We start from the raw sequence: 26747 nt of genomic DNA, 5'->3' as shown, positions 1-26747 counted from the left end.
CCATTGGATGTCCCAGCTATTAGCAGGGACGTACCAAATGCACTGTGTTTAAGCTCAGAAATGCAAACGTAGCTTTAAAATAGGTTTGAATAAAGATTTTAGCTTCAGGGTTTTTCCCTGTGGTCAGGCTGTGTTTGGAAGCACCTTGCAGTCCGGCTTTGAGTGGCTCTTTGGATTGCTACAAAAGCAGCAAGCTCCCAGCTTCAGGTGGACGCTGCTCTGCTGTTTTCTCCTTCCTGCTGTAAAGAATGACTTTAACTTCAGCTCTGAATTGAGCTGTATACTTGGAATCTGGTGGGCCTTGATAAAGCTATTAAGGGTCTTTAAAAGGAAGGGAGCAGTAGATGAGAGGATAGCAGGGAGGAAGGCATTACAAAAACGCAGGGTCGAGGTCTGTGTGGTGAGGTGGGTCTGATCCCTTAGCCCGGAGGCTCCTTGACAACATGTGTGTTTCTTCACCTAGATGTAATCAAGCCTTACTCAACCAGAGGTGGTTGTCTCAAGCTTAGAGGGAAACCACATCTGTCATGAAAGGAAGCAATATAGTTCCTTAGAAGTCCATCCTCTCTTCTAGCAGTCATTCTCTTCTTCCAGAGAATCAATTTAAGGCTTCCTCAGCATCAGCCTTAGGATTGTTCTTGACGATGCTCAACAGAGGCTTTAATTCTGGCCTTTAATTCCCCGCTGATCACTTGCTGCTGCTTATGATCTCATAACTCTACTGCCAGAGCAGAGAGCAGGCACTGCCCAGCTGCCATTCTGCAGTGTAGTACCTGTATGGTGAAACCAATATGAGCTCCGGGCTGGGGTCTGATGTTTTTTGCCTTGGAGCAGAAGGTGGGAAAGCTCTGCGTGTGGCTTGGAGAGTCAGATGGAAGGGATCGATGGGCTCATCTGACAGCACTAATGAGGACAGAGCCTGAGCACCGTGACCTCACATGAGTACTGAGTACAGGTAAACCTGCACTGCGTTGCCTTGTTGGGGTGGGGCTGTGTGGGTGGGCCTGGAAGAGTTCATGCTTGATACAAACTGAGGACAGTCCAGCCAAGTCCTGGGGTTTTCCTGCTGTTACTAAGATGTAGGGAGCTGCATCCCCCTATAGAAATGACTGAATGCCTATAGGGGTATCTGTGCTCCTTTGGCTTGAGAGATTCACGAGCCTTTGCTTTTTCTGTATAAACTGCTTTCTCGTGCCTTGGAAGTGATCTGTCAGAATTAAACATCACGGAGCACAACCATCATATTAAACATGAGATAATGTCATATTCTGAATAATAGGAGCGTTGGGCTATTTACGTTGCTTAGACATCATCTGCATGGAGATGTGGGTGCCCCTGCTCAGTGCAGAGAGTTGGACCAGATGGCCTTTAAAGGGTCCCTTCCAACTCCATTGACTCTATTTAAGCCTTATTGCCACCTTCACCATCTTCTTGTCGGTCACAGCCACGAGAGGGAGCCCGGCTGCAAGCACGGCTCTGTAGGGATAGAGAACAGAAGATAAACGGGGAGGAACAGAACTAATGATGTGACTGCTTGGATTTCCCAGCAATGACTTCTGAGTAATGAGCTCTCTGATATCAAGCTGTTTTGCTGATGCTGAGCAAGCAAAGTGTGATGGAAACGCAAGCGCATCATTATTGTATTCAGTGAATGGGGTGGTTCTGGGTCAGAAGCTTCAGGAAGGGCAGAACTTTTGGCTGAGTCGATTGAGATGTGCTCAAACCAAAATGACTTGTGGGATCAATGAGAAATGCTTGTCCCTGTTAAAGAGTTGAGGAGCTTCTCTTAGTCAGGGCCAGTCGCTGGTGCTTTTCAGCCCTGTCAAACGACTGTACCAGCTTTTCTCAACAGCAAATTGATGAGGTGTTTATGCATAACAGCACTCGCTGGCAGCCGCCTGCTGAGTTAGTTAGCCCGGAGGAAAGCCTTTCCTTTTGCTTCCTCTTTCTTCCCCTGCCCACATTGGTCCCCAGCTGCCACCAGCAGCAATCCAGGAACTGGCAGTCTAAGAATCCTTCCCTGGAGCTGGGAAGGTCCTTGCTGGCAGGAGTTGGCTGTGCTCACATGCAGCAGCAGGAGGGGACCAGACCTCCTGCCCCAGATATTTCCCTGCCTCACAGTTATAGGATTGTGTGCCTGGGACACAACTCAGAGCTTTCAGATGGTACCAGGGATAAGCCCCAAGCTCTGCTCTGCACCCCCAAGAAGGGCTCCCACAGGGTTTGGTTCAGCACAAAGCATGTTGGGGTTCGGATGACCCCCTCCATGGCCAGCTGGTTCCTTGCAGTGCAGCAGAGCACAGCACAGTGCTGCTGAGCCACCTTTGCAGCAGAACCACTCTGCCCTTTCTCCTGACCCCGCTGTGTGACTCCTGCCCTCCCTTCACCCTCTCTTTTCTCACCAGTATCTGCAAAATCAACCTCTGTGCCAGCCCCATCAGCGCACACCGCACAGCGTCAGTGCTCAGCCTTCTCCCATAGCAGAGAAGCACAGTTCACAGGGGGAAGCATCCTGCAGCACAGCGATGCCGTTCAGCCCACTCTCAGGCAGTCCATGCTGCAGCTTCCCCTGCCCATCTGTGTGTGCAGCCCTGCACCCAGCTGTGGGGAGGATGCATTGTGAGCGAGCAGAGGGGGCTCTCTGCCCTGCACGCCGCTCGCAGCAATAGGGCTCTGTGCCCGCCCAGCTCCAGGATGCTGCATCTGAAGGTCCAGTTCCTGGATGACTCCCAGAAGATCTTTGTAGTGGACGTAAGTGGGCATCTTATAGAGAAAGAGGAATGGCTTTTGCTTATCTGGTGTTATCCTTTGGATACTGGGGAAGGCGAGGTGATGCTGTGGGCAGGGGTGGGGTGCTCTTGTTTGTCTGGCTGCTGTGTTAGCATCCAACAGGCGAAAATAAGTCTGAGAACAGCATGAAAACAGCAGCTCGAACCACACGACCCATGGTGAGAAACATCTGTGTGCATCTCTCCTTGGGCATAGGGGTGAGAAAGGAATGTGTGTGCTTTGGGGAGCAGCAGAGCAACAAGCTGACTGTCTCTTGTTTTTACATGGCAGTGTCCCAGAGCACGCTGTCACTGATAATTCACATGTAATGAATACCAGCTCTGAATATTGACTGGTAGGATATGATTTAAATGTCTGACATTGATATCAGAGGTGTTAGATTGGTGTGTGTGTGTGTGTGTGCATATGGGTGACTGGAAGCAGCTGTGCCCGATGTAGTGTCTGTGTGCTGGAAGTGGCACTGAGCTGTTGGTTGGGCTTTATTAACCACAGCAGCTGATTGATGAGAGAATCCAAGTGAATCTGTTCTAACCTTTCCCTGCGTCTATTATGGGACTGCTGCGTTTAATACGAAATTCATTTCTTTAATGTTCCATTGTGGATCTGAGGCACTTCTGTTCTCTTCATAGCCTACCACTTGCTCTTGATGTTCTGTTCAGCTGCTTTGTGACAGCAGTTCTGCACAAAGAGGGTTGCAAAGTAATTCCATCATTTGGAACAACACGGAGGTCGCCTGATTCGGTTTCTTTGATGCATTTTAGACTTGAGTTTGCATAAAAAGTGATCATTTACAGATGTTTGCAGGGGATTCGTATTGATTAGATCGGGGCACAGCGAGAGACCATTGGAAAAGATGCTACTGTTACAATATTGCTGTGTTTTATCCATCTCTGCTCTCTCCTTTGATCAAAACACAGCCCTGTGCCTCTGCACGCTATAGTGCAGCAAATAGGTTCCATTAGAGGGACTCAGAGCCGTTTCCTTTTTTAGTGTGGAAGGGTCCTGGAAATCCCTTTGGGGCACGGAGTGTTTCACGCTGTGTGGTTCAGATAAATGAGAGCTGAATTAGAGACTTCTCCATTAGAAACGGACCGCTTTGGGCTAAGTCTTGAGCACACATTTCAAGAGACTCATCCAAAGCCCTTCCCTAGTTTGGAAAGCTTTTTTTTTTTTTTCAATGGAAAGCACTTGAGTATAATGGGAGGAGAAGGACAGCAGAGACAAAACACGGCAGGGCTGGTTAGAAATCAGCATAACACAGTGCTCTGGGGCAGGGGAAGGCAGCAGTGAGCGGGTGCGTGGCACTGGGAGGGCACTGGGCTGCTCTGCTGCTTGCAGCGTGGTGAGGGAGGGCGAGCACAGCCTCTCCTTTCTCCCACCCCCACCACTGGGCCCTGCAGCAGCCCCACAGGCAGCACCGAGGGCACACTTAGGGATGTGGGGTGCAGCCCCATGCAGCAGCTGAGTGCACCCAGCCCAGCCAGCAGCTCGCTGCCCACACACAGGTGGGGAACAACCCGCTGGGACGTGCCCGTCTTCCCCACAAGCCTGACGAGGGCCAAGGCCTTTCATGCTGGAAAATTCTAGCTTAGAAATCAACCATTATAATTGCTTTTAATTACCCTTGTGATCTTGTAATTTCGAGGAGAACCGGGCGTGCTGCGGAGCCAATGCTGTTATTAGGCTCTCACTTTGCAGCAGGCTGACAGTGCCGAGCTGTGACAGGTGCTCATTACTGAGCCCTCAGCCACCCACAACACCCCCCCCCGGATCTCTGAGCTGCCCCTGCAGGCACCGACCTGCCTGTGTTCCTGGGTGGCTCTGCCCAAGTCAGTTAATGACTTAGGAATGGAGTTTTTGCTGGTTTTTGTTCTCTGCCCAGTTCGGTTTTGGTGCTTTCTTGCCTCCTGTGTCAGAGGATGGAGCTACTTCGTTAGCACTGTGCTGACCCAGGGTGCAGGATCTCTGCAGGGTCTGGTGCTGTTAATTACCACTAATTGCAGCTCGTTCAGCCCAGCCGTGGGGCACCCAGGTAGTGTCTGTCTGCAGCTCCAATCCCAATGGCGGTGACTGCAACAGGTGTCCTGAGACCGAGACTTCTCTCCTGGTTTATCAAGCTCCTAAAGAAAGGTGAGAAGTGACCTCCATGAGCCGAGATAAGTGGCATAAAGCCGCAATTGTCCCACCCCACATAACAAAGACATTTACTGAGTAAGGTTTTGCTGTGGCATGGTAACAAAGCAACCCACAGCCCATCTCAGAGGAAGGGAAAGGGATGAACTTCTTCCCTACCTGCCTGAAACCCCCTCCCCGCTGCTCTCAGCACTGCTAACCTGTCATTTCTGCATGTATTTGCTCACCAGCAAAAGTCCTGCGGGAAGGGGCTGTTCAACCTCACCTGCAGCCACCTCAACCTGGCGGAGAAGGAATATTTCGGGCTGGAGTTCTGCAGCCAGGCTGGGAACCATGTGAGTGCATGCTCTGTGCCCATGGCCTGGCAGCAGCGTCCTGCAGCGGGGCACTGGGTGGAAAATGGAGATGGGAATACCTTGAAAACGGGAGCTGCAGGCCACAGCCGGGCTGACAAAGCCCTGGGGACAGCCACGGTTTGCTCATGGGGTTTATCCACAGCCACCTGTGGCAATGCAGGGTAGCCCCACACTGGCCAGCGCTCCTTTATGGCATCCCACCATGGTGCTGCTGCTTTCATTCCCACTGCCCTCGTGCTGTTTGCTGACACAGCTCTTTGCTGCCTTGTTTCAGGTCTGGTTGGAGCCTCTAAAGCCCATAACAAAGCAAATTAAAAGTAAGTATTGCCAGAATGAGGTTCTTCTCAAGCACTGCGGGGGCAGACAGTGCTGTATGCTGCTGTCCTTCCTTGTGCTATGGGGTGGGAGCTCTGCTTTCTGGCATTTAGCTGCCCTCCCTCAATGGGGTGAGGCTGGGCAGGGTTGTTTGCAAAGATATGTGAGTCCTTGCAGAAATGCTTCTGCAAACTGCTAGCTGCATGTTTTAGGTTTGAGCTGCTCATATCCCAGCAGTTTGATACAGAAGCAGGGCTGGCTGTGTGTGCATTGCTGAGTTGGCAGAGCAGTGGGAATCTTTCTGAATGCCTTCCTTTCCCATTTGCAGCCCAGCTGCCCAGCTGTAAGGCATTCAACACGCAGTGACCCCACTCCATTCCAGACCCAAGGCTCCACTAGGGCACAGTGATGCTATGCAGCCTGACCTGAATGCACGAGCAGTGCTAACACAGCCCCTCCTTCAGCCTGTTCCTCCCCCCACAATGAACCAAATGATTTTTGTCACAAATATGTGATGGCTAGGAGGTGGTCCAAAGCATAGGGCCATGCATGACCCTGTTTTTCTATAGGGAGTACTGGAGCTGTCCTGCAGTGGCTCCCTTAGCATTGGCTTCCTATCTCCCACGTGCTTTGCCTTGGGTTTGGCTGCTTGCTCTTGCTTGTCTCACAAAACATCTCTGCCTGGATTGATTCCATTGAAGCTGTTGCATCCCAAGTGCTCAAAGGGCCAGGGAAAGCCCATAGATTTTGCTGAGGGTTTAATATACTGCCCCAGTGGCAGCTGCACCACCCCAGAGTAACACCCAGAGCATTGCTCCCATAAGAACCTGTGCAGAAATCCCTTTCCTGACCCTTAACAATTTAAAGTATTGCTGGGTCATGTTTTCTGTAATGCTATTGAGGAGTTCAGCTCCCTGTTTATTTCTGTTGGTGGTGGTGGGGTTTGGGCAGGATGGAAGCCCTAATACTCAGAGGGCTTCTGCTCCAGGCCTGTAAGGGGCAGAGTAACACGCTCTGTATGGAGAGGGGTGTGTGAAGAGAGTTGTGAATGTTCTCCAGAGCCACGTGAAAGAAAACTTATGAAGGTGTTGTGTTTTAAGATCCTAAGGAGGTTCTTTTCAAATTTATGGTGAAATTTTTCCCAGTGGACCCCGGACACCTGCGAGAGGAGCTGACAAGGTACCGTGTTCGTTCTGTGCTCCCTTTACTGCCCCGTCCCCTTGTTTCTGCAGTCGCTATGCACGTGTTTATTTCCTTACCATCACCCAACCCAACCTGTCTGTTAGCAGCATTAATCCCAAGTACTGACAGAGCCCCGTGCTGGACAAAACCAAACCCCAATGCATATCTCTTTCTTGATGCTCTGTTTGTATACAAAATCCACTCAATGGCCATGCAATGTGCTCTCTGCCAAACGTGTGAGCTGCTGAGCTCTGAGTCAGCTGGCTCTTGCCTGGAGCCGTGTTCTGAAAGAAGAACCTCAATTTCATCTTTGAAATTGACAGGGCGAGCTCTTATGTTTCACAGAAAGCACTGCAAACAGGAACTAAGAATAAAACCAGTGCAGTGCTTCTGCAGAACATTAGCCCCGAGAGACATGAATGCCCTCCGAAGCATAATGGAATGTTAGCTCTGAAACCTACTAATGGCAGGATGAGCTCAGGGTGTGCCCAGCTGGATCCTCCCTGGGGTCCCCACCCACGCTCCCCCCTCTGGCCCTCCATCCTTTGGGCAGGGGCACAGGTGAACACCAGGAGAGGCACGGGGACACCTGGCTCTGTGTCCCATAGAAGGATCCATGCTCAGAGCACCTCCTGTCCCCCCTGCAGGTACCTCTTCACCCTGCAGATCAAGAAGGACCTGGCGCTGGCGAGACTGCCCTGCAGTGACAAGAGTGCTGCTCTGCTCGTCTCCCACCTGCTGCAGTGTAAGGGCAGCGGGGCTGAAGGGCACTGTCTAAGCCATGCAGCACACGATGCCCCCAACCCTGCTCTTCCTGTGTCCCCCTACAGCCGAGCTGGGTGACTTCCACGAGGAGACGGACCAGCAGCACCTGGCCACGCACAGGTACCTGCCCAACCAGGAGTACCTGGACAACAAGATCATGCACTACCACCGGCGGCACAGGTGAGGGCTGCTCTGCCGCTCCATCTGTGCCACAGCTTCTCAGTACCCCGGCACGGCTGCATCCAAAAACCTCTTAATAATTCCTGCCACTTCCCGCTGTATTTGGGACTCCAGGGGGAAGACGCCGGCTGAGTCGGATGCCCAGCTGCTGGATGTGGCCAGGAAGCTGGAGATGTATGGGATTCGCCCACACCCTGCCAGCGACGGCGAGGGGACGCAGATCAACCTGGCGGTGACACACATGGGGGTGCTGGTCCTGCGGGTGAGCACCTCCTCTATCCTCCTATCCTCCTATTCTCCTATCCCCCTAGCCCCCTATCCTCCTATCCTCCTATCCCTCTATCCTCCTATCCTCCTGTCCTCCTATCCTCCTGTCCTCCTGTCCTCCTGTCCTCCTGTCCTCTTGTCCTCCTATCCTCCCGTCCTTCTATCCTCCTATCCTCCTCTCCTCCTATTCTCCTCTCCTCCTATCCTCACCTCTCCCCGTGCCAGCTCCAAGTCCTCCCCAGTCCCACACAGCTGGTGCACCCCAGCAGACCTTGGTGCAGCTCTGGGCACAGCCCCAGGCCCAGCCTCTGTGCTTTGCCAGCTCAGGCTGCACGCTGCCATCCATGCCCATGCAGAGCCCTTGTCAGAGCATGCACGGCTGTGTAAGCACCACAGGTTACATGGCTGCGTCACGCACACTCACTGTGTAATCTTCCAGCAAAAATAGCCCTCTAACGTCTGTGCAATTACATAATGCCGTAATCACAGTGTAGCTGCAGAATAAATACAGACTTCCTCGCAGCCGGCGTGAAACAGCACTCGCCTCCCACACCGGCTAACTTCAACCTGGGGACATGGTGCCAGCACAGAAAGAAATCCTAACTGTGGGTCTGCAGTTGGCAATTAGTGCTGCCAGACCCGGTGATTTATGGAGAGCCGTAAACACCCCCTGTGTGCAGGCATGATTGGAGCATCTGTGAGCTCACGGCAGCCTGGGCTCTCCCTGGAAGCCAAGAGGGGAATCAGTGCTGTAGCGTGGAGTGGCACCATTTGATCTGCTCCTGCTGCGTGGCTGTGTCCAAATCAATGTGTAATGGTAATAAAAGTAAGGTGTGCTTGCAGGGGGCATTAAGGGCATGGAGGTAAGCTGAGTTCTTCCTTCAGGAGCAGATTCTGCATTAACTCGCCTGCCCTGTGGGCTGGGAAGGGTGGGATGCTGCTGTGACCTCTGTGAGTTTTCTCTCAAACTCCTGCAGTTTCAGCTTTAGTAGGCAGTGTTTATCACTTCCCACTCTTGGAACCAATTGATCGATCAGAACAAAACACCAGAACCCCCAGAGCCTCTTTACTACAGCCAGGGAGGGGCACTGAGAGCTGCAGTGGCAGTGTGGAGCCCACAAGCTCAACTCTTGCCCAGTTGCATTTCTGCATTCTTTGCTTGCCCCGTCCCACAGTAATGCTCTGTCATTCCTTGCAGGGCAATACAAAGATTAACACATTCAACTGGTCCAAAATTCGCAAACTGAGTTTCAAGAGGAAGCATTTTCTCATCAAGCTCCATGCAAACATTGCTGTAAGTGCTGTGCTGGGGCTCAGGGCTGGGAGGGTGGACAGCCGAACAGAGCCCTGCAGCCTGTGTGCTTGTCCCGTGTCACGTAGGCTCTGTGCAAGGACACATTGGAGTTCACCATGGCGAGCAGGGATGCCTGCAAGGCTTTCTGGAAGACGTGTGTGGAGTACCATGCCTTCTTCCGGCTGTCCGAGGAGCCCAAGTCAAAGCCCAAAGCCCTTCTGTGCAGCAAGGGCTCGAGTTTCCGCTACAGGTAAGGGCCCAGGGGAAAACCCTGGTGTGAAGCTGCCCAGGGCTGGGCTGAGGGCACTGCTCACACCTTTCCATCCTCACTGCTGTAGTGGGAGGACACAGAGGCAGCTGCTGGAGCATGGGAGGAAGGCAAAGATGAAAAGCTTACCCTTCGAGAGGTACTGGGAGGCCAGGGGGGGTTGGGGGGGTGGCAGGGCCAAGGTGGAGGCCACGCACCCATCCATGCTCTTGGCCTTGCAGGAAGCACTACACATCCCACTATGATGAGAGGCAGTGCCGCTCCTCCCCAGACCTCCTGACAGATGTGTCCAAGCAGGTATGACCCAATGGGGTGGGTGTGGGGCAGCTGGAAGCCGAGCCAGCACCTGGCTCTACATCCAGAGCTGGCCCTGCTCTGCCCCTGGGCACCCACACACCCCTGGTCCCACAGGTGGAGGAGCTGCGCTTGGCCTATGGCAGCTGCGGCTCCTTCCGCACTGCCAGCGGGGTGCACACCTCGGAGCCCACGTTGGACAGCCGCCACAGCGGGTCTGCCACCGCCATGATGTTCGCTGCCGAGCTGGAGCGCTTCAAGCCTGAAGTGGCCCCCACCTTCCTGCCTCACTCCAAGAGCAGCTCTGCCTTCCCCTTGCTCTACGCCCAGCTGGAGCTGGAGCGGGCATGGGAGCCCACAGACCCCTTTAGCAGCAGGAGCCCCTTGACGTCCTTCCGGCCCCACCACAAGTTCAGTGGGAGCAGCAGGAGCCCCTCGGTGGGCAACATGCGTGAGGTCAGCGCCAGGCCGCTGGTGTACACAGACGTGCCATGCCCTCCGCTGCCACCCGCCCCGGCTCCGCAGCTCCTCTTCTATGTGGACAGGCCACCAGAGCCCCTGTGCCATGTGCCCAGCGAGGAGGGGGGGGGAGCGGCCGGTGGGTGCATCCCCACAGCCACCAAAACGGGCAAGTGGGGCCCCAGCAGCACCTGGATGGGGGAACTGCAGCACGAGGCTGTGGGCACCGGGGTGGGCCCAGAAGGGGAGAGAAGGCAGCCGGCTCGTTCCTTCGACTACGGCCTCCAGGAGCAGCCGCCCAAGCGCTCCTGGAGTCAGTCGGACATGAAGGCCATCCGCTTCCCCTACAGCTCTGAGTTCAGGCCCCTGGGTCCATGCCCAGCCCTGAGCAGCAGGAAGGCCAGCATGCTGCAGCACGTGCTGGCCCAGCACAGTGCAGTGCCAGGGCTGCGGCGTGCCAATGAGCGCTATGTGGGCAGCAGCACCGAGTCCAGCGACTCCGATTCTGACCTCTTGGCTGCCGACTACTGCTCCCTGTATGGCAGAGTGCTGCGGGCACCCAGGGCCCGTGTGCGGCTGTCCTCAGGCAGCCTGCAGCTGGAGGAGGAGGAGGATGAAGAGGTGTCCTTGGCTACTAGTGCTGCTGAAGAGAGGACTTCCAGGTATTTCACATAGGTGCCTCCTGCCTGCCAAAAGGAGAGGCCAGGCAGAGCCAAGCCTGCTGAAGGATCATAGGCCTGCTTGCTGTTTGTGAAACAAGGTGGTTGGCTTGTGTAGTGTGAGTGATGTTAGCTGTAGAGGATGTGTTAACAGATAGCTGAGGGCATCCAGAAGTACCCATCCCCTGTGGCATGCAAGGAAGCCACCACATCGCTGTCACCAAGCTGATCCCATGCCCAGCAGAAGGGCTCTCTTGAAGCCCCACAGCCACCATCTCCAGTCCCAGCAAGGCTGGTTCAGAACTCAGCCACTGCTGCTGTTATCAGTACACTGTGAGAGAAGGAAAAGGCAGCCCATGGAAGTTCATAAGCATCTTGTTTTCCCAGCCCCAGGAAAGCAAAGTCAGGGAGCTGCTAATGCCCCAGCAAAGAGCTTGTCTGCTACCCCACCTTACACTGATGCTCCCAGCCCTTGAGAGCAGCTGCACACACACGGTGCTTCTCGTAATGCTCGGAGCAATGCACATTATCATTCCCTAAGAAACATCATGGAGAGACTCATAAATCATTTAGGTAGCTTCCCACAGTGAGCTCCTGAAAGCAGGGTAATGAATTACATCATACAGCCTCACCTTTTTCAGGTCTTTTTTATTTAGGTTTGAGAGTTTCTGGTAGCAGCTCTGACACCCAGGCCCATCACTGCCTTGATCAAATACAGGGGAGACATATGTAATGGAAGCCCCTGGTCTCCCCACAGGCCACAGTCAAGCAAAGTGGGGTTAAAAACCTTAGGAAGGGGCAGCTGATGCTCACCCTTGGCTTGAAGAAGCCAAACTTTCTTGTTTGCTACTTGAATACCAGCTCTGGTAAAAATAAAGGAGGGAGCTTCCCAGCAGCCTGAGGGTGGGAGGAGGGAGATCCCCGATTTATCCACTGCTTCCAGAAAAGGAATAAAGGTACTTCTTCGAAATGTCTTGCTTTTTTATTCTGTGGTAATAAGACGACCTCACAACTACAGGTTACCTACTCTGCCTACAGGACGGTGATGCTACCTCCGTAAGATATTAGGAGATCTTTCTACTTTGTCTTCAGCCTTTAATAACAACTCCCTAAGACTGTAGGCCATGACTACAACAGGGACAGTATGAGAGATGCTAGAATGGATTTCAGGAACACAGGAGCTGAAGCAAGGACCAAACAAGTTCAAAGGTACAAAGAAGTACATTGATGGTTACTGCCACACACTGTCATTTTGTTTTAGAAGCTGGACAATGAAAAACAGTTGTTCAGAGCTGAAATTTGCTTTCCTTCCTGCCTTATCTGCACTGTGACCCACCTTCCCCTGCACCTCAGAGCTCTGTGGTAGCCCTCACTGCTCCACAGAGCTGCTGGGCTAAGTTCCCTCTGCGCCTTCATTGTCTCAGCTACTGCTAAGACTCAATGAATGCTGCTGAAAACAGCCACATTCTTGGTCAGCTGCCCAAAGAAACGTGTTAGATCAATAGTGGAACACAGTTTGCTTTTGCTCTAAATTATTCCAGGCTGAAGCTGTGAACTACCTGGACCCTACATGCTGCTTTGGGACCGCTCTATTAGAGAGAAAAGGTGTCTCTTCTTAGCCCTGTTCACCAAGGAAAGGAAAGAATATCAACTGAGCACACCTTACTAGTGAAAGGAAAACAAAGCACAACAAAAACTAGAGTAGGAAGGGATGACACAGAAGGATTTGAAGTGCTGATGGTGGAGGACATCAGTACATAGGAAAAGGCAGATGTATGTACTCATTAAGCAAGTAAGCCGCACTACATGTGTGTGTATGTATTAGGGTATAAAACATCAAAACACACACAGTATAGGAAGAACAAGCTTTGCTGCTTGGAACAATGTGAAATAAGGCAAGCCAGCATACATACCATGACTACTTAGCGAAGAAGAACATTTTATTCCAGCGTCAAGTCATGAAACAGTGTGATAAAAATCAGACTTTTAACAGATACTAAGCTTTGTGCAAACACATTAAAAATCTATATACTCTCCTATCCAACTACAGACATCCAATTCAATGCAAGAACAGGATTTCACAATACCGTGTGCTTACCATACAGAAGAGCATCAGAGGAATCAGACTGGCATTTCAAGAGATATATATGCTTCAATATCAATTCTTCTCCACCTACAGTGGGACAACTAAGAAACTAACCAAGCAAGAAGGCTCTTGACTGAATATTTTGGTATCTTTCCCCATTGGTTATCTGCTAGCAACAGAATAGAGTTAAGTTATAGAGTTAACAGTAACTAATGGGGAAGTAATGGGGAAAAAGTCCTCTGGAAACCAGTAATACAGATGTCCATTCTTAAAGTTACTGTCCTATGAAGCACAGATGCAAAATAAAGTTTTAAAGGGACTGATGTTGTAAGAGAATGACAACATGGATTATTCCCCCCTCTCCACCCACTGTCCATTGAGGTAGGTATATATCCACCCATTTCTTAGGGTGCACTGTAACTCAGCAACACGTCCTCCTTGTGATATGAGATGCTCCTTTCTCCCCTTAATTCACTACCCTTAGCTTCCCAGGATTGCTTATAGAGTTGCATAGATTAAAAGACCCCGTGTCAACAGGCTAGAGCCACCACTTACAACACTGGAGAAAAATTCCCCACCACCTCTCCACTTGGTCTCATTAAAAAAGAAAAGCACCTTAAAAGGAAGTGGCACAGAAGTAAGAACATGATTTTACTTATGAGAAATTAGCATGCAGGTCTTTCAAACGAGATTTAGGATGAGACAGGTGAAGTAGATAGAAGCTGAGGTCACTGTAGCACAGGCCTTTTTGTACCTCCACTCCACAACACCCAGTTCATCAAGCCAGCATTCCCACATCTGCACATGGCTGTCAAAGGACAGGAATGCTTGTCTGATCCTGGAGATGCCTCTGTGGGACTGAAACCAAGATGACCACCAGAGCTGATCTGCCTTTCTAGTTGCACAACAGCTTCTAGGTGTTCTGTGGGTAAGAACAGCATGGGGGTGGGAGGGACCCCAAACCCTAAGAATGACCACACAGCTCCGTGTGCCTCTGCTGAAAAGCAACATCAGACTCCACCAAGTGCATCCCCACCTCTGCACATCTCTTAGAAATCCAGAACAAAACGCACCACAGAAGCGGCTCATGAAAGTTTACAGAACTTAAATATTTATTTTTAAACCATTTAAAACCCCCCGAAACATTGAAATAAGCTTCATCTATAAACAGATTTACAAGACTAACAACTACGGAAGCTAGAGGAGCACTACAATTTGTTTCTGTGATGCAGTTATTCTGTAAAGCTTCAGATCAACTGTATTTACAACTTCTGCTGCTTTTACATTTATAAAAATATTTATTTAATCCATAACATTATTGTTTTCAAAAACTATTTCCAGACTTTGTTTCTCAGATATAAATTCTAATCGGATCTCAGTTATATAGCAGATGAAAGGTTTAAACAGAAACACTTTCTTAAAATTAAAACAAGGAATTAAAAGTAATTTCTCTTTTTTTTTTTTCTTTTTTTCTTTTATACAGTGTAGGCACCATTGAAAATAATTGTCCTTGGCATATCTAACCACCATCTCTCACAAGTGTCCTTTATATAAAAACGATGTAATGGCAACATTTGACTAAGAATGCAGTATTTACTTGCACACCATTACTTTTTCCATATTTGGCAGATATATTTCAGATTCTTTAAAATGACTTTTGTGCAAAAACAAAAATGTGCAGGTCTGAACCATAAAATAAACACACCCAGCCTTTATCAAAACAGAAATTTACACCAACAGTTCCACAGCTAAGTACTGAAAAACAATCCCAGTTCAAAACTTCAGCATAATATACATACTGGGTTGAAAAAGAACGGAAAAGAAGAACAAAACCAAAACAAAACAGAAGAGATTACCCATCTAGCAGTACCATAAATATGTAACTGAAAGCAACTTTATAGTCTTACCTACTTCTTATGAAAAAAAATCACTCCGTACTGCACGGTACTACCTGTTTGTGAAAGAATATCTATAACTCAGCTCTTTGCATATTAACTGGTAAATACATATTTAAAATACACTTCCAGAAAATTATAAACAAATTATGTTGATGTACTGTATTTCATGTATTTAAGAACAACAACAAAAAAAAACGTGTATAAATATCTTACAGGAGAAACAACACCACCACAAAGAACGCTGGTGTTACGCTTATACCTGCTTGTGAGGTATGTATCATGCGAGCTCGGCTTCTCTGGCTCCCTTCCATCCAGGTATATATAATAGTCAGAGGAGAAACATTAAATTAAATTGGACTTCAGGTTTCGTCCATTATTGCCAAAAGCCCCACCCCCTCAACTGTATTGCTTTAATTTTCCTTCCACGATGATGTAAGATTGAGTTACTACTTGTTCTAAAAGGTAATACATATATACTGTACATCAGGATATACCTGTTGCTACATATCACCTGCAAACTATTGACATATTGCTCTCAAATATATTTAATCATAGAGCTGCCTAAAATACTGTACCAATTTAGAATCGTAGTAGATACTGTTGCAGGTTTATTTTCCAGGGCACGATAACTATATGCTGGTCGAAGCAGGTGCTACAGCAATAACCTTGCCACTACGTTTTGAATACGCTCGTGAAAAAGCTACTTTCTCTGAAGCTCGTTAGTGATTTACAAAAGTTCAACTCATGAATACAAAAGACCTGTACATCCCTGTGTACAGGAACGAAATAGCATCAAAACATACTGTACTCGCACTTCCTATTAACTAAAGTAATGGTTATTTCTAAAAGCAAAACTGCACCTCAACTTGTATCAGATTAAACAGGTGAAACTACAATATTAAAAGTTGTTCTTTACAAAATAATTTCCTGAAAATATAAAACCATGTGCACTGCCACAAAATAGTTGAGTAGGTTCTTTCAAATCCTCAAATCACCATCAATATGTTGCAAAGATCCAAAAGGCACAAGGAGCTCATGAGCTAAGCACTGCCAAGCTTGAAGTAGTTTTGGTGGGTCTCACTGGGTCCGTACGAAACAGCAGTCAATTATGTGAAGTTTCTTAGGATGAGTCATTAACAGAAAACCTACAGATATAAAAATGCAAGGAAGAGCATTAATCACTATATTTCGGTGTGGCAAACAGCAAGTAACCACCTGTGCATCATTGAACTGGTATGTGCCTTCACCTCATCCTAACAGCTCAAAGGAAAAAAAGGAACCACACACCAGAAGACACTCAAAAAAACCCAAACACTCCCTAAAAAGATACTGGCAAAGGAGACTCCTTGACTTACTTGCTATAAACAAGCTTAAGTTACAACTGCAGGATAAACTAAAGGAAACAAAGTATGACAGCTATAATAACATTGCAGGGCTAAAAGACCAAGCGGAAAAGGTTACTGTTACCATTAGTTTTTGTTTTAATACCCAGAAGCTCCTGTATGACTAGTGGAGCTAAAAGCTGAGCCCTATGCATAACAGGGCTGTACTCATATCTCCCTAACACACAAAGTGCTCAAAATCAACCAGCTTTCCCCAAATGGAAGTGCTTCCCCCCACGGCATCAACTTACTTCTGAAATTTCTCCATAAGTTTCTTCACCATCTTGTCTGTGATCCCTGGACACGTTGCTTCTGCCATATTGATGCTTTTTTCAAGTTCCTCAATTGCTTTCTTTCTGCTAGCATTATTTGTGTCCTGCTGTTTGAGCTGAGCAGTAAAGCAAATGAGATAAAGCTTACAGAATTGATGAATGCTCAGACAATAATTTAGAAGCTAATTTGCAAGGAAAACTTACCTCAGCAAAGACAGGAGTGATTATCATAGTTAAACAGCTCAAGGTTTTAACAAGATCTTGATCCTAAAATTAACAAGAAAGCCTATCAGTATGTTCCTGTGCAGTATATAAGCTGCATTTAACACACCACATGATTTTAGAACTTCTATGAATTAAACACAGCCCTTAAAGTACATCTTAAAATAGGCTACAGGACATCAAGCATTATGTGATACGTAAAGAGATGCTGATAGCATGCAATATATGTTGACAGCTCAATTTTCCTTCTCTAATATTACATCAGAGCTCAAAACCAATCATATCTCCATGAATAGATACTGATCTATTAGTACGTGATATCTTTTGAAGTTAAGGCTGAAAAAGTTAAAGGATACATCAGTAACAAGCATTATCTATTGAGGTACAAAAAGGCTGTCAATTCTTATGAAAAACCATATAGCTACGAAGTTTTAATACTACTTTTCTCCCCATGGCTACAAAAGCATTCCTTAACAGAACTCGGACTACATACCGTCCCATTCTGCAGCTTCTTTGCATCTGGTTTCTTCCGAACTGTAGTAAAGCTCCACTCAGGATGAGAGTTGTTTTCTTTGTTACTTGACTCCCTGAAGGAAAAGGATACGACGTATACAACACCAGTCACAACCCAATGCTAAGCAGCCAGAGGTAACCCAAATACATAACACATCTCTAAGGATTATTTCTGTTAAGTCTTAAAATAAGAAAAAAGCATGTATTTAAATCTTAGGAAAAAATACCTCAGAGACCAAGCTGAATTATTACCAAAGCAAACAGAAGATGCTGCCTCTACCTATAGGACCTTCCATCTCCAATGGCAGGCATCTCACTGAAAACAGTTATCTGATATCCAGAAAAACCAAAGACTTGAAGAAATGTTATGCTACCCAAACTGTGCGAACAGTATTTCCAGTTGTGATTCACTACTTTTTGTATAACCGCTAGCCTCAGAGTAGGAAACACACAGCACTTAAGCAGAACTGAAAACGAGTTCAGAGGTTAAAAAAAGTTTAGAGAACCAGCATATAGCCTGACTTAAGCATTAACCTTTAGCTTCAAACAGTTTTCTTTAAAGAAGCCAATGCAAAACACAAAGAACAAAGCTAGATGGAGAGATTAAATTGTGAAAATTAACTTACGAATCAGAACCATCGGAATCGCTTTCGTCACTACTATGTCCCTCTGCTTTCCATCTCTTGAACCTATCAATTAGTTCTGTCAGGTATGAAGTCTTCTTGGCATTTTTCATAATGAATTTGTGCTTCAGGAGTTCTTTTGCTGTAGGGCGCTGTGGAAAAAAACCCAAACCACTGGAATATTTAATGTTACGCTGGCATTTTGTGACTATAAATGTTAGTGGGGAAGATGCGGCACAACAACAGACTCTCAGTCCTAACTTATACAGCATCAGGAAATTAGTAGAAACAGGAAGTGAAAAAAAGCCAGTAATCCACATTTACAAGCACTCTAAAAATATGATCAAGTCACACAGACTATATTGCTTACTCTCCTATGCTAGAAAGTACACACCCAGGAAAATGACTAATCAAGTTTCTCCAATGCATTTCCTTGTAAGCAGCATTCAGACAGAAAACAAAAGTTCTACCAGGGAAGAGATCTAGGATTCCTCTGTGAGGTTTCTCTTCTGACATTATCCTAGCTTTGCATCCATTTCTGGGAGCTGCCTCTGCCATCACTTCCTTTGTTATTCCTCCTCCTTCCATTACTTTAAACAAAAGAGGCTTGGGTGGAGAGAATTACTAAAAAGCACTGTTGCTATTTGCAGTCAAAATTAGCCTCTAAAATTATTTTAGTCAACTCTGATGCACTACATCAGCAAAAGACTTCACAAGCATGCATTAAAAATAGAGACGTGAGCATCTCTACACACATTACAAACATACACACACACTTATCTACTCACAAACGTTGGATCCTTATTCAGACACGCATCGATGAATTCTTTAAAAGGTTTACTGAATTCTCCTAATAAAGTTGGAGGATTGTTTTTTGGAATGAGAAACAGAACTCTCATTGGATGCATATCGGAGTTGGGTGGCTCCCCCTTGGCTAATTCAATAGCAGTGATTCCCAATGACCAGATGTCAGCCTGAGAAACAGAAAAAATACTTTCAGTACAAAGTTGAATGCCATCACAACACTGTATTTAGTAACCGAAATCTGCATCTATGTAATAGAATCAGTTTTAGTACCAGTAGATAAACACATAAGGACTGTTTTTATACCCCAAGGCTATTACTCCTGAAGGCACATAAATGATTTAATCAGTCTTTATTAACTTTGACTAATGAATACAGCATCATGTTGTTGCTAAATTCATAAGGTTGTTAGAGAAGAAAGCTAGGAAATGACCAGCAACTCCAATTAGACCTGAAACATCAAGTTGGAAGCACAAGTTCCTAAAGAATCATGAAGTGATACTGATTCTACCTAAAAGATGAGTTTTATTAATGTCTTACAAGCTATGAAATCTTTCAGTGTAAAGACTTCTCCCAAGTGAAACATACATTCTTTGCACTATTTTTAGATGAGTTACAAGTGCTATTAAAAATCACTCTGAGCATTTCTCATTAAAAACTGCCTAAGAATGATTTAACTACACTTGGCAAAGTTGTAACCCAAAGCTGCCCACGTAATAAAGTGTTACAAGTTGCATCTCTACAATATTCCTTTCCTCTTTACAAGAAGAACTAAAATAACTATAAATCTATAAATACTGAAGACTTAAACTACCTCACTGTTTGTTACTGAAATAGCATAACTAACAACTGTAGACTAGAAATCAGTGTATTCTGTCCTAATACCTTCATCTGTTGTACCCAAAGGCTTAGAAAGAAAGGGGAAAGGGTACAGCTCGTGCAACAACATTGAAGAGACAAGGAAGACGAGGTTGCTGCAGAATGTAAATGAATGGGTGGTACAGCTGACACAGGAAAATCTGGAGATGAATTATTTAAACTTGGATTGGAGAACATACTTTTAAAACAAGGTAGAATGCTTTCCCAAAATGCCACAGAATGAGAATTCCAGTTGTAATGCTGAAACCCTACACATGAAAACTACAGCTGAATGTACAAACTCTTTACTATCATCCCTGATCTGGCTCTGGGAAAGACCTCTGTAGATCTTTAAAACATCTCAGATACTCAGCAGGCTTTTTTTTTTTTATTAAGTATAGTTACAGACTTACTATCTAAGAAAAACAGTACAAAAGGTACTTCGTATGTGCCAAGAAGTTTAGCTTTCTGGATGCATGTAAACAGTGTGGAAAATCTAATGCCAGCACTAAAATACACTGTCATTTCACTCACCCTATGCTCTATAGTACCCGGTGGGCATACACACAAGAGAAAAGGGACTACTCCCTCCTTATCATCACTTTTTAATCAGCAGCTCTAAACTCTCAGAAAAAACAAAGCAAGGGAACAGGGGTGGTGTTTTCTACTATAGTTATAAGCAGTAGATTTTCGTAATTTAAAATCAATTTTATTTTTTTTATAGAATTAGAAAGACAAAAAACAAAACCATTTATGTTAGATCAGCAGAGAGAGAGATCCTCTACATTCATACTTACTTTGGAATCGTATGCTGACTGCTGAATAACTTCAGGGGCCATCCAAAACGGAGTTCCAACAAAGGTATTCCTCTTAATTTGTGTGTCTGTCAACTGCCCAGCAACTCCAAAATCAGCAAGCTTAACGTCACCTTGCTCTGATAACAAGACGTTGGCAGCTGCCAAGGGGCAATAACACAACGTTAAGTCAGAATGCTGTTCTTACTTTTAAGGACTTTAAAAAAAAAAAAAAGAGAGATGCATTTGAAGTGAACCTTTTATATCCCTGTGAATCTTCTTCTCTGAGTGCAGGTAGTCAAGACCTTTCAGGATTTCCTTTAGCATAGTAGCTATCTGGAACTCATCGAAAGGGCCAGCACGAAGCTTTAGAGAAAACACACAGGAAAATAATTCTAGTCATATCTAATTTCTGGCCTTATTATTGATTTAAATAAATCTTAAACTTGAAAGAGTTTAAATTTAAAGATATTACAGAATCCATAATGTGAAGATTCAAATTAAGTAGCTTAATATCCTATCAGGAAAAAGATGTCATTAGAATAACCATCTTCACACCTCCTCTACGGATAATACATTACAAATTCCATTACTATGCTATACAGTACACGCTCCCCTCAGCATGCAGCACATAAGAAAAGCTAGAAATTCCCAAGAAGTTTTATGCTCTTATCAAACACAGCAGACCCAATACTGCATTTAAAATGAGTGCTTTAAGAAACTATTTCAATAAGACTTTTTTTTTAAAGTTGTTGCAATATTTTTGATTCTCTGCTTGCTTTTGCATTAAGAACATAACACACAACTGTCAAAGCTTTGCACATCAGAAAACTACATACATAAAGCAGAATAATTAAGATGTGTGATTGTACTATTTAAAAAACACACACAAAAACCTCACAGCAGTGAAATGGAGAAAAAAAATCATGACAAAATTGAGGTTAAGTAAAGGAAATAAAAATTAAGTTGCCCTTTAGAACACTAAAACCTAAAACCACTGAACCCTACTAAAAATCCCCACACAACTTCATTATTATCTGACAGTCCAAAAGAGACAATAAACTACGTAGAAGTGTTACAGAACAAATTCTCTCAGCTTCTTTCTCAAGAAGATCAAATTCCAAAGCCACAATCTATTACATGCTACTCATAATTCCTATGTTTTTGCATCCCTAGAGTAAAGCTGATATGATGTAATTTCATGAAGTTGAAATTGACTTGTGAGGCTAAGCACATACACAGACCTTTGCAGACAGAACTGCTGGTACCAAATGTATAATTAACACCAATCTATAATACTGAAGACATGATGCTTCTCCTTCAGATCACACAAAGAAGGCGTTATATTATCTTGCAGGAAAGGGTGGGTCTCAAAGCTTTACAGCTGAGGTACAGCCATACTGAAAATATGGGGAAACCACATCCACGTACAGCAAAATGTGCTCTTGCACTGTTTAAAATACATCCTTCATGAATGCTCCACTATCTGAAATAAAAGGTACTTTCATGTTCAACCAAGGTTCCTGAAAGTGGAAAACTAAACCCCACTGAACCAGTTAATTTTAACTGCACTCTGTGGTGACATACAACATTCATTCCTGAGATCCAGTCCTAACAGAAATATTTTGTATGCGAGTGTAATGAATAAACTGGTGGTGGGGCTCACAGAAATACCCCCAGCCCCCCAGGTACCTCCTCATCACATGTTGCAAAATGTACTTCTATACTAAGAAAGAAAACTACCACCTTGCATTTGACTGAGAATGAAAGTTCCCACACGCTTAGAAACAACCATTAGGAACAACAAATAGGCAAGAAAATCAGCATCCACTCAATGCACGAAGATGTAACAGAACTATTACACAAATTAACACTTCCTGGAGCATTACAACGTAGTGCTCATGTAACAGTGAAATCTGGTCTCTGTTACCAAGAGATACATACAACCACACAGGCTTTACTAGAACTTAGAATGCAAACAATCATATACTTACAAGATCCAAAGCTGACCCTCCACCCAAGTATTCCATTATTATCCATAGTTTTGTGCCCTACAGAAGAAATAGGAGATGTTAGAAATCCCAGGGTACTTCAGCAGAGGACCAGCCAGCTGTTAGGAGAACACAAACAGAACCCCACGAATCACCAAGTTACAGCTCCCGGGCAACACCCCCACCCTACAAGAATGCTCGTGTTTCTGACATCTTTACATCAGACATTCCAAGCCAATCACTAAAAGGTCAATGATAAGAACAATGCAGATCCCTGAAGTTATACTTTTTATTAAATTATCTTAGATTTCACAATGTTTTTCTTTGTTTCATTTTTAATTTTAAGCAATACTTCAAAGTCCATGTGTTCCTTTCTGTTCTTCATTCCACACTACTTGATTCTTTACTCCTGAGAGTGCTTCCTTTATTAAGATATCTCAGCTACAGCACTAGAATTCAAGTTCTCCCAACAAGGGTTTTTCAGATGCTGCTTTTGACCTTAGTGAGCAACTGCAAGAAGTGCCTGATTCACATAAACAGAAAGATCTGGTACAAGATACATAGAGAATGTTTAAAAACTGGGAACTTCTCCCATTTGCTCACCAAAATCCCCTCACATTTCAGAAACAGAAACCTAGAACAGTAACCCATAGGTTAATGCTTATGAAATTACTGGAGTAAAAACTTACTTGAAAACCACAGCTATCAGAAATACTAATATAGCCCAAGTACCACGCACACTTTCTAAGTAGGAAGTATTTACTGGCACTACTTCCTTACTGCAAAGCACGAGCTTATAGCAGAAGTCCTGTTTAAAGCCTCTTGCATTCTACATTGTACTCTGACCTACCCTATTTCCTGACTAGTGATAGAAATCTAAAGGAAACAACAAGCAAATAAAGGTGCAGTTTCTGGAAGTACCACATCCAATTACGTTAACAAGGCACACTCTGTTAGGTTTATACTAAATTTAAGAAACATGTCATTTATGAGAGTCTATTCCAATATTATGAGATCAGCAGGGAAGGGTTGGCTAATTTTAGCAGTTTTTATAAAGCCCAACTTTGTCAGTTGAGAAGACCCGCACAGAGCTCCAGTTTAAGGCAAACATTGTGGTTACAAGACATGTTTGGAGCATTTGACCATTACTTGAAAACAGTATAAGGTGGAAATGAATAAGTTCTGTGTTTCTGAAATAATGTCTCAAAGAAACTGCTGCAATCCAGTGTAATCGGGTGGGGATATTTTCTAACCAGGCATGTACAACCTTTTTCCTAGCTATTTTAGGTCAACCATGTATAAATAGACAATGTAGAACAAACAATATCTTCAGATGGCCTCAAAGCTTCGCTGCACTAAGTGCTGTACAGTCTTGCTGGAATACACTGGATGTTACTATAGGAATTTTCCATGCTTAAAATCTGAAAAACTGAGAATAACTTCAGGCTTGTTTTAAAGGCAAAAATCAAAAACTAAAAGCAGCCCAGGTGGGTTCAGTAGTTACAAGTTACAGAGTAGATAATTAACTCCCTAACCCAAGGGCTACATGGCACAAATAAGGAAAACAATCCACATGTTTTAGTCACCCGGAGATGATCACTCTCTATGGGATCAGATAAAATAAAGCTTACATATTTGATTGAGCTTCACAAACTGGCATAACCAGAACATACCAGAGCTGGAGTAACTCTCAGTAACTTTAATCTTTCTGTTGGATAAGCTAATAAGGCAGTAATACTGACATTCTGACACAACAGAGTTGAGGACAACACTTTAGCACTCTAGCATACCTTACACTGCTATGCAGTATCATTTTGAAGGGTACTTTCCACAATCTATGTTTTATTTTGTGAGATATGACGTTCACTGCAATCAAAGTGCAATCCTGGATGACAACTCAAATTTAGATGCTCACCTACCACAGACAGGAATGTCTACAAACATCTATATCAGGATTAAAGTTATCTTGCATCTAAACAAGCTCATCAGAACAGCTGTATAACCTTGCACAACTCCACACAGAACAGTGAAAGACACTAAATAAAAGGCAAAACCCTTTACTACCCAAAACAAATGTACTCATAATGGTACGTTCTTTGACTACATGTTTATACATCACCTACTAATGCTTAGGCCTTGCAAGACAGCCAGATTTAAGGGAGAAAGTTATTAAGACTAGCTGAGTTTTAAGATTTATTAAACAGTAAATTCCCATTTGAGCTCCAAAGTTCAAGATACAAAGGTACCCCATGTCTTTGTGATTTGGGAATTTTGCACCTTTTTGTGTCACAATAATGGAAAATTAGCATCAGTCTTATCTCAGTGGTAAGGAAGATGACCCTATCTTATCTCAATAATGTTTTTAGAATATCTACTAACAGACAAATAACACTACAATGTTAAGTAAAAATGCTTAGGGGCTGTCTGTATTTCTTAAAATCACATTTACAAGTCAAACATGCAAGCTGTAGCTAAAGAGCAGCTAGGCTGCAGAATATAAGAGTATCTCATACGGCATCAGTTGAGCTGACTAGGTTACAAATTAGTAAGTCAAGTAATTGAGATAAAGACACTCTTTCCTCCTCCTGTTCAGTTTCTGCTTAGCAGGAGGATCACTGGGAAGATCCTGCACGCTGCTGGTAAGTCACAGGGCCTCTGGGACTGGGTCACTCCATTCCTGTTAGTAACACTGGCTCTGCATCCTGACATGCAAGAAACTAAGAACCATGTAAAGCTCCAGAATATTTAAAATAAATTGTATACAGAGGGAAAAACAACCTCATCTGAAAGGCTGAACAGTTACAGAATCCTTGCAGTTAACATACCTTGTTTAAAGTTTTCATCATAACATTCAATTATCAAATGTGTTTTCTTAGGAAGGAGAAGAGCTGAAGCTGACTGGTACTTGATGGCAGTAACCATTTGCTTATTTGAAGTTCAATAAAGTTGGTTACTTCTTAAATACTGAAATACACCTATGCTCTTTTTGCCACTACCTTTGAAAGTATTTCTAGGAGCTATTTTCAATAATCTTTATGTATAAAACCAACAAGCCTATTTGATCACTTCTGATGTAATCTTGGTGCCAGTAATATCCATTAAGAACTGCTATTGCTCTCAGCAGCCTAAGACTCTGCTTTCTATGAAATAACATAGTTATTGTTATCTTAAGTTTCAGGATCTAGCCTCAACATTCTTTAACCTTTAATTATTAAGTCATTTTGTACAAAACTGTACATACTTCATTTCCAGAAGAAGTCTACAGAATATGCAGAACAAAATACTGAACAGCTTCATACTAAGGCTGACAGCCATCCTCAGAATTACAGCTAATAGAAAGTTAGAAGCTACAGCAACCTTAGTTTTTACTTTTAAGAATAGACAGATAGTACTCTCGAAATGCCTGTCATTACCAAAATTAGAGTCAGCATAAAAGATTACTTGGACACTTGTACCAAAGCCAATACACTCTCCCACCTGAGAAATCTCAAGCTGAAAGAACCAGTACTAGCAAACAAGGATGAATCTAGTCTAAGGCAGGGAAGAGCAAGCAATAAAATTAACTGCCATGTTAGTATGAGATTAAAAACAATCCTGTGATTTATTTTTTTAAGGGAAGTTTCTTAAGGGAAAATAAACAAAATTTCACAAACAACTCTACAAACATCACCCAAAAATGTTTCCCCCAAAATAGTAGACAAGAAAAACCAGGGGACCAGCATTAATCTTTCAGAATGCATTAATATTCTTTCAGTGCTATACATTCATATACTTCCAATTTTTATCTCTGTAGGGCTGAGCATTGTTGTGTGTGTTGATGTTTCCTTTTTTTAAAGCTTGTTTCTTAATTTAAGCCTTAGATAACACGTTAGAGTTACATAACCACTTTGTACTGTTGTCAGTTCTACTTTGTTTCAGGCCTACTATAACGCACAACTACAAACATCTCCACACGGTGCAGCGTTTCCTTCCATATCAAAGGAGGGTTTCTCTTTTTTGTTAGTCTAGCTATGAAAACATATTTTTCCCCCTCCAAAAAGGCACAACATTTCACTGGGAGTTATGAGGGAAGAAAGGAGAACCTCTTCCTCCATGTAATTTTATAAGCTCAATAGCAATAGGAATCTTCTGTCAACTCCGCTCCTTTTGTAGCCATTTTGTGAACATCTGAGCTTTAAGGAACATGCAGCAAAAGAAGCAGAACAAAGGCAACACCATTCAAAGGGAAAAACAGAAAGTCAAGTTGATGTGATAACACTTGCTCAGTTATAGGAACTTCCCTGTGCATCATTCAAAAAGGGCTGACAAATTGCTAATAAATGTTTATGCAGTAAGATACATT

The 26747-nt window shown here is 44.7% G+C and overlaps 2 protein-coding genes across 9 annotated transcripts in view; one reads left to right on the top strand and one right to left on the bottom strand.

Annotated features, from left to right (window-relative positions):
• The first annotated feature begins 1012 nt into the window (after positions 1 to 1012).
• FRMD7 (FERM domain containing 7) lies at positions 1013 to 14532 on the top strand. Of its 2 annotated transcripts, none has more exons than XM_085544533.1 (12): positions 1013 to 2751; positions 5154 to 5258; positions 5554 to 5596; positions 6740 to 6773; positions 7424 to 7521; positions 7607 to 7721; positions 7836 to 7983; positions 9187 to 9282; positions 9369 to 9532; positions 9621 to 9689; positions 9772 to 9847; positions 9962 to 14532. In XM_085544533.1, exons 1-12 carry the CDS (start codon positions 2695 to 2697, stop codon positions 10976 to 10978), a joined length of 2022 nt encoding a protein of 673 aa, XP_085400659.1. In that variant the 5' UTR covers positions 1013 to 2694; the 3' UTR covers positions 10979 to 14532. The 2 variants fall into 2 exon arrangements, with proteins under 2 accessions (XP_085400659.1, XP_015715764.2); XM_015860278.3 differs by having other exon boundaries at positions 6695 to 6773.
• The window catches only part of STK26 (serine/threonine kinase 26), a 27522-nt gene continuing 14911 nt past the window's right edge, over positions 14137 to 26747 (bottom strand). For 4 of the 7 annotated variants that reach the window (XM_015860394.3, XM_085544537.1, XM_085544534.1 and 1 more), the window contains 9 exons: positions 22409 to 22465; positions 20672 to 20780; positions 20418 to 20575; positions 18747 to 18932; positions 17962 to 18110; positions 17316 to 17409; positions 16805 to 16867; positions 16580 to 16716; positions 14137 to 16091 (listed from right to left, as the gene is read on the bottom strand). In XM_015860394.3, the coding sequence (XP_015715880.1) occupies positions 16067 to 16091; positions 16580 to 16716; positions 16805 to 16867; positions 17316 to 17409; positions 17962 to 18110; positions 18747 to 18932; positions 20418 to 20575; positions 20672 to 20780; positions 22409 to 22465 (978 nt within the window). In that variant the 3' untranslated portion in view covers positions 14137 to 16066. Of the gene's footprint in view, positions 16092 to 16579; positions 16717 to 16804; positions 16868 to 17315; positions 17410 to 17961; positions 18111 to 18746; positions 18933 to 20417; positions 20576 to 20671; positions 20781 to 21658; positions 21896 to 22408; positions 22466 to 26747 lie in introns of those variants that run through there. The other 3 variants (XM_085544538.1, XM_085544539.1, XM_085544535.1) reach the window with 3 other exon arrangements.

The sequence above is a fragment of the Coturnix japonica genome, chromosome 4 (genome assembly GCF_054131305.1).
Source record: "Coturnix japonica strain WE chromosome 4, WE-NBRP24, whole genome shotgun sequence".
In the NCBI taxonomy this organism is placed as follows: Eukaryota; Metazoa; Chordata; class Aves; order Galliformes; family Phasianidae; genus Coturnix; species Coturnix japonica.
Note: the sequence above shows the minus strand (reverse complement) of the source record. Positions and strands in the feature narration are given on the sequence as shown.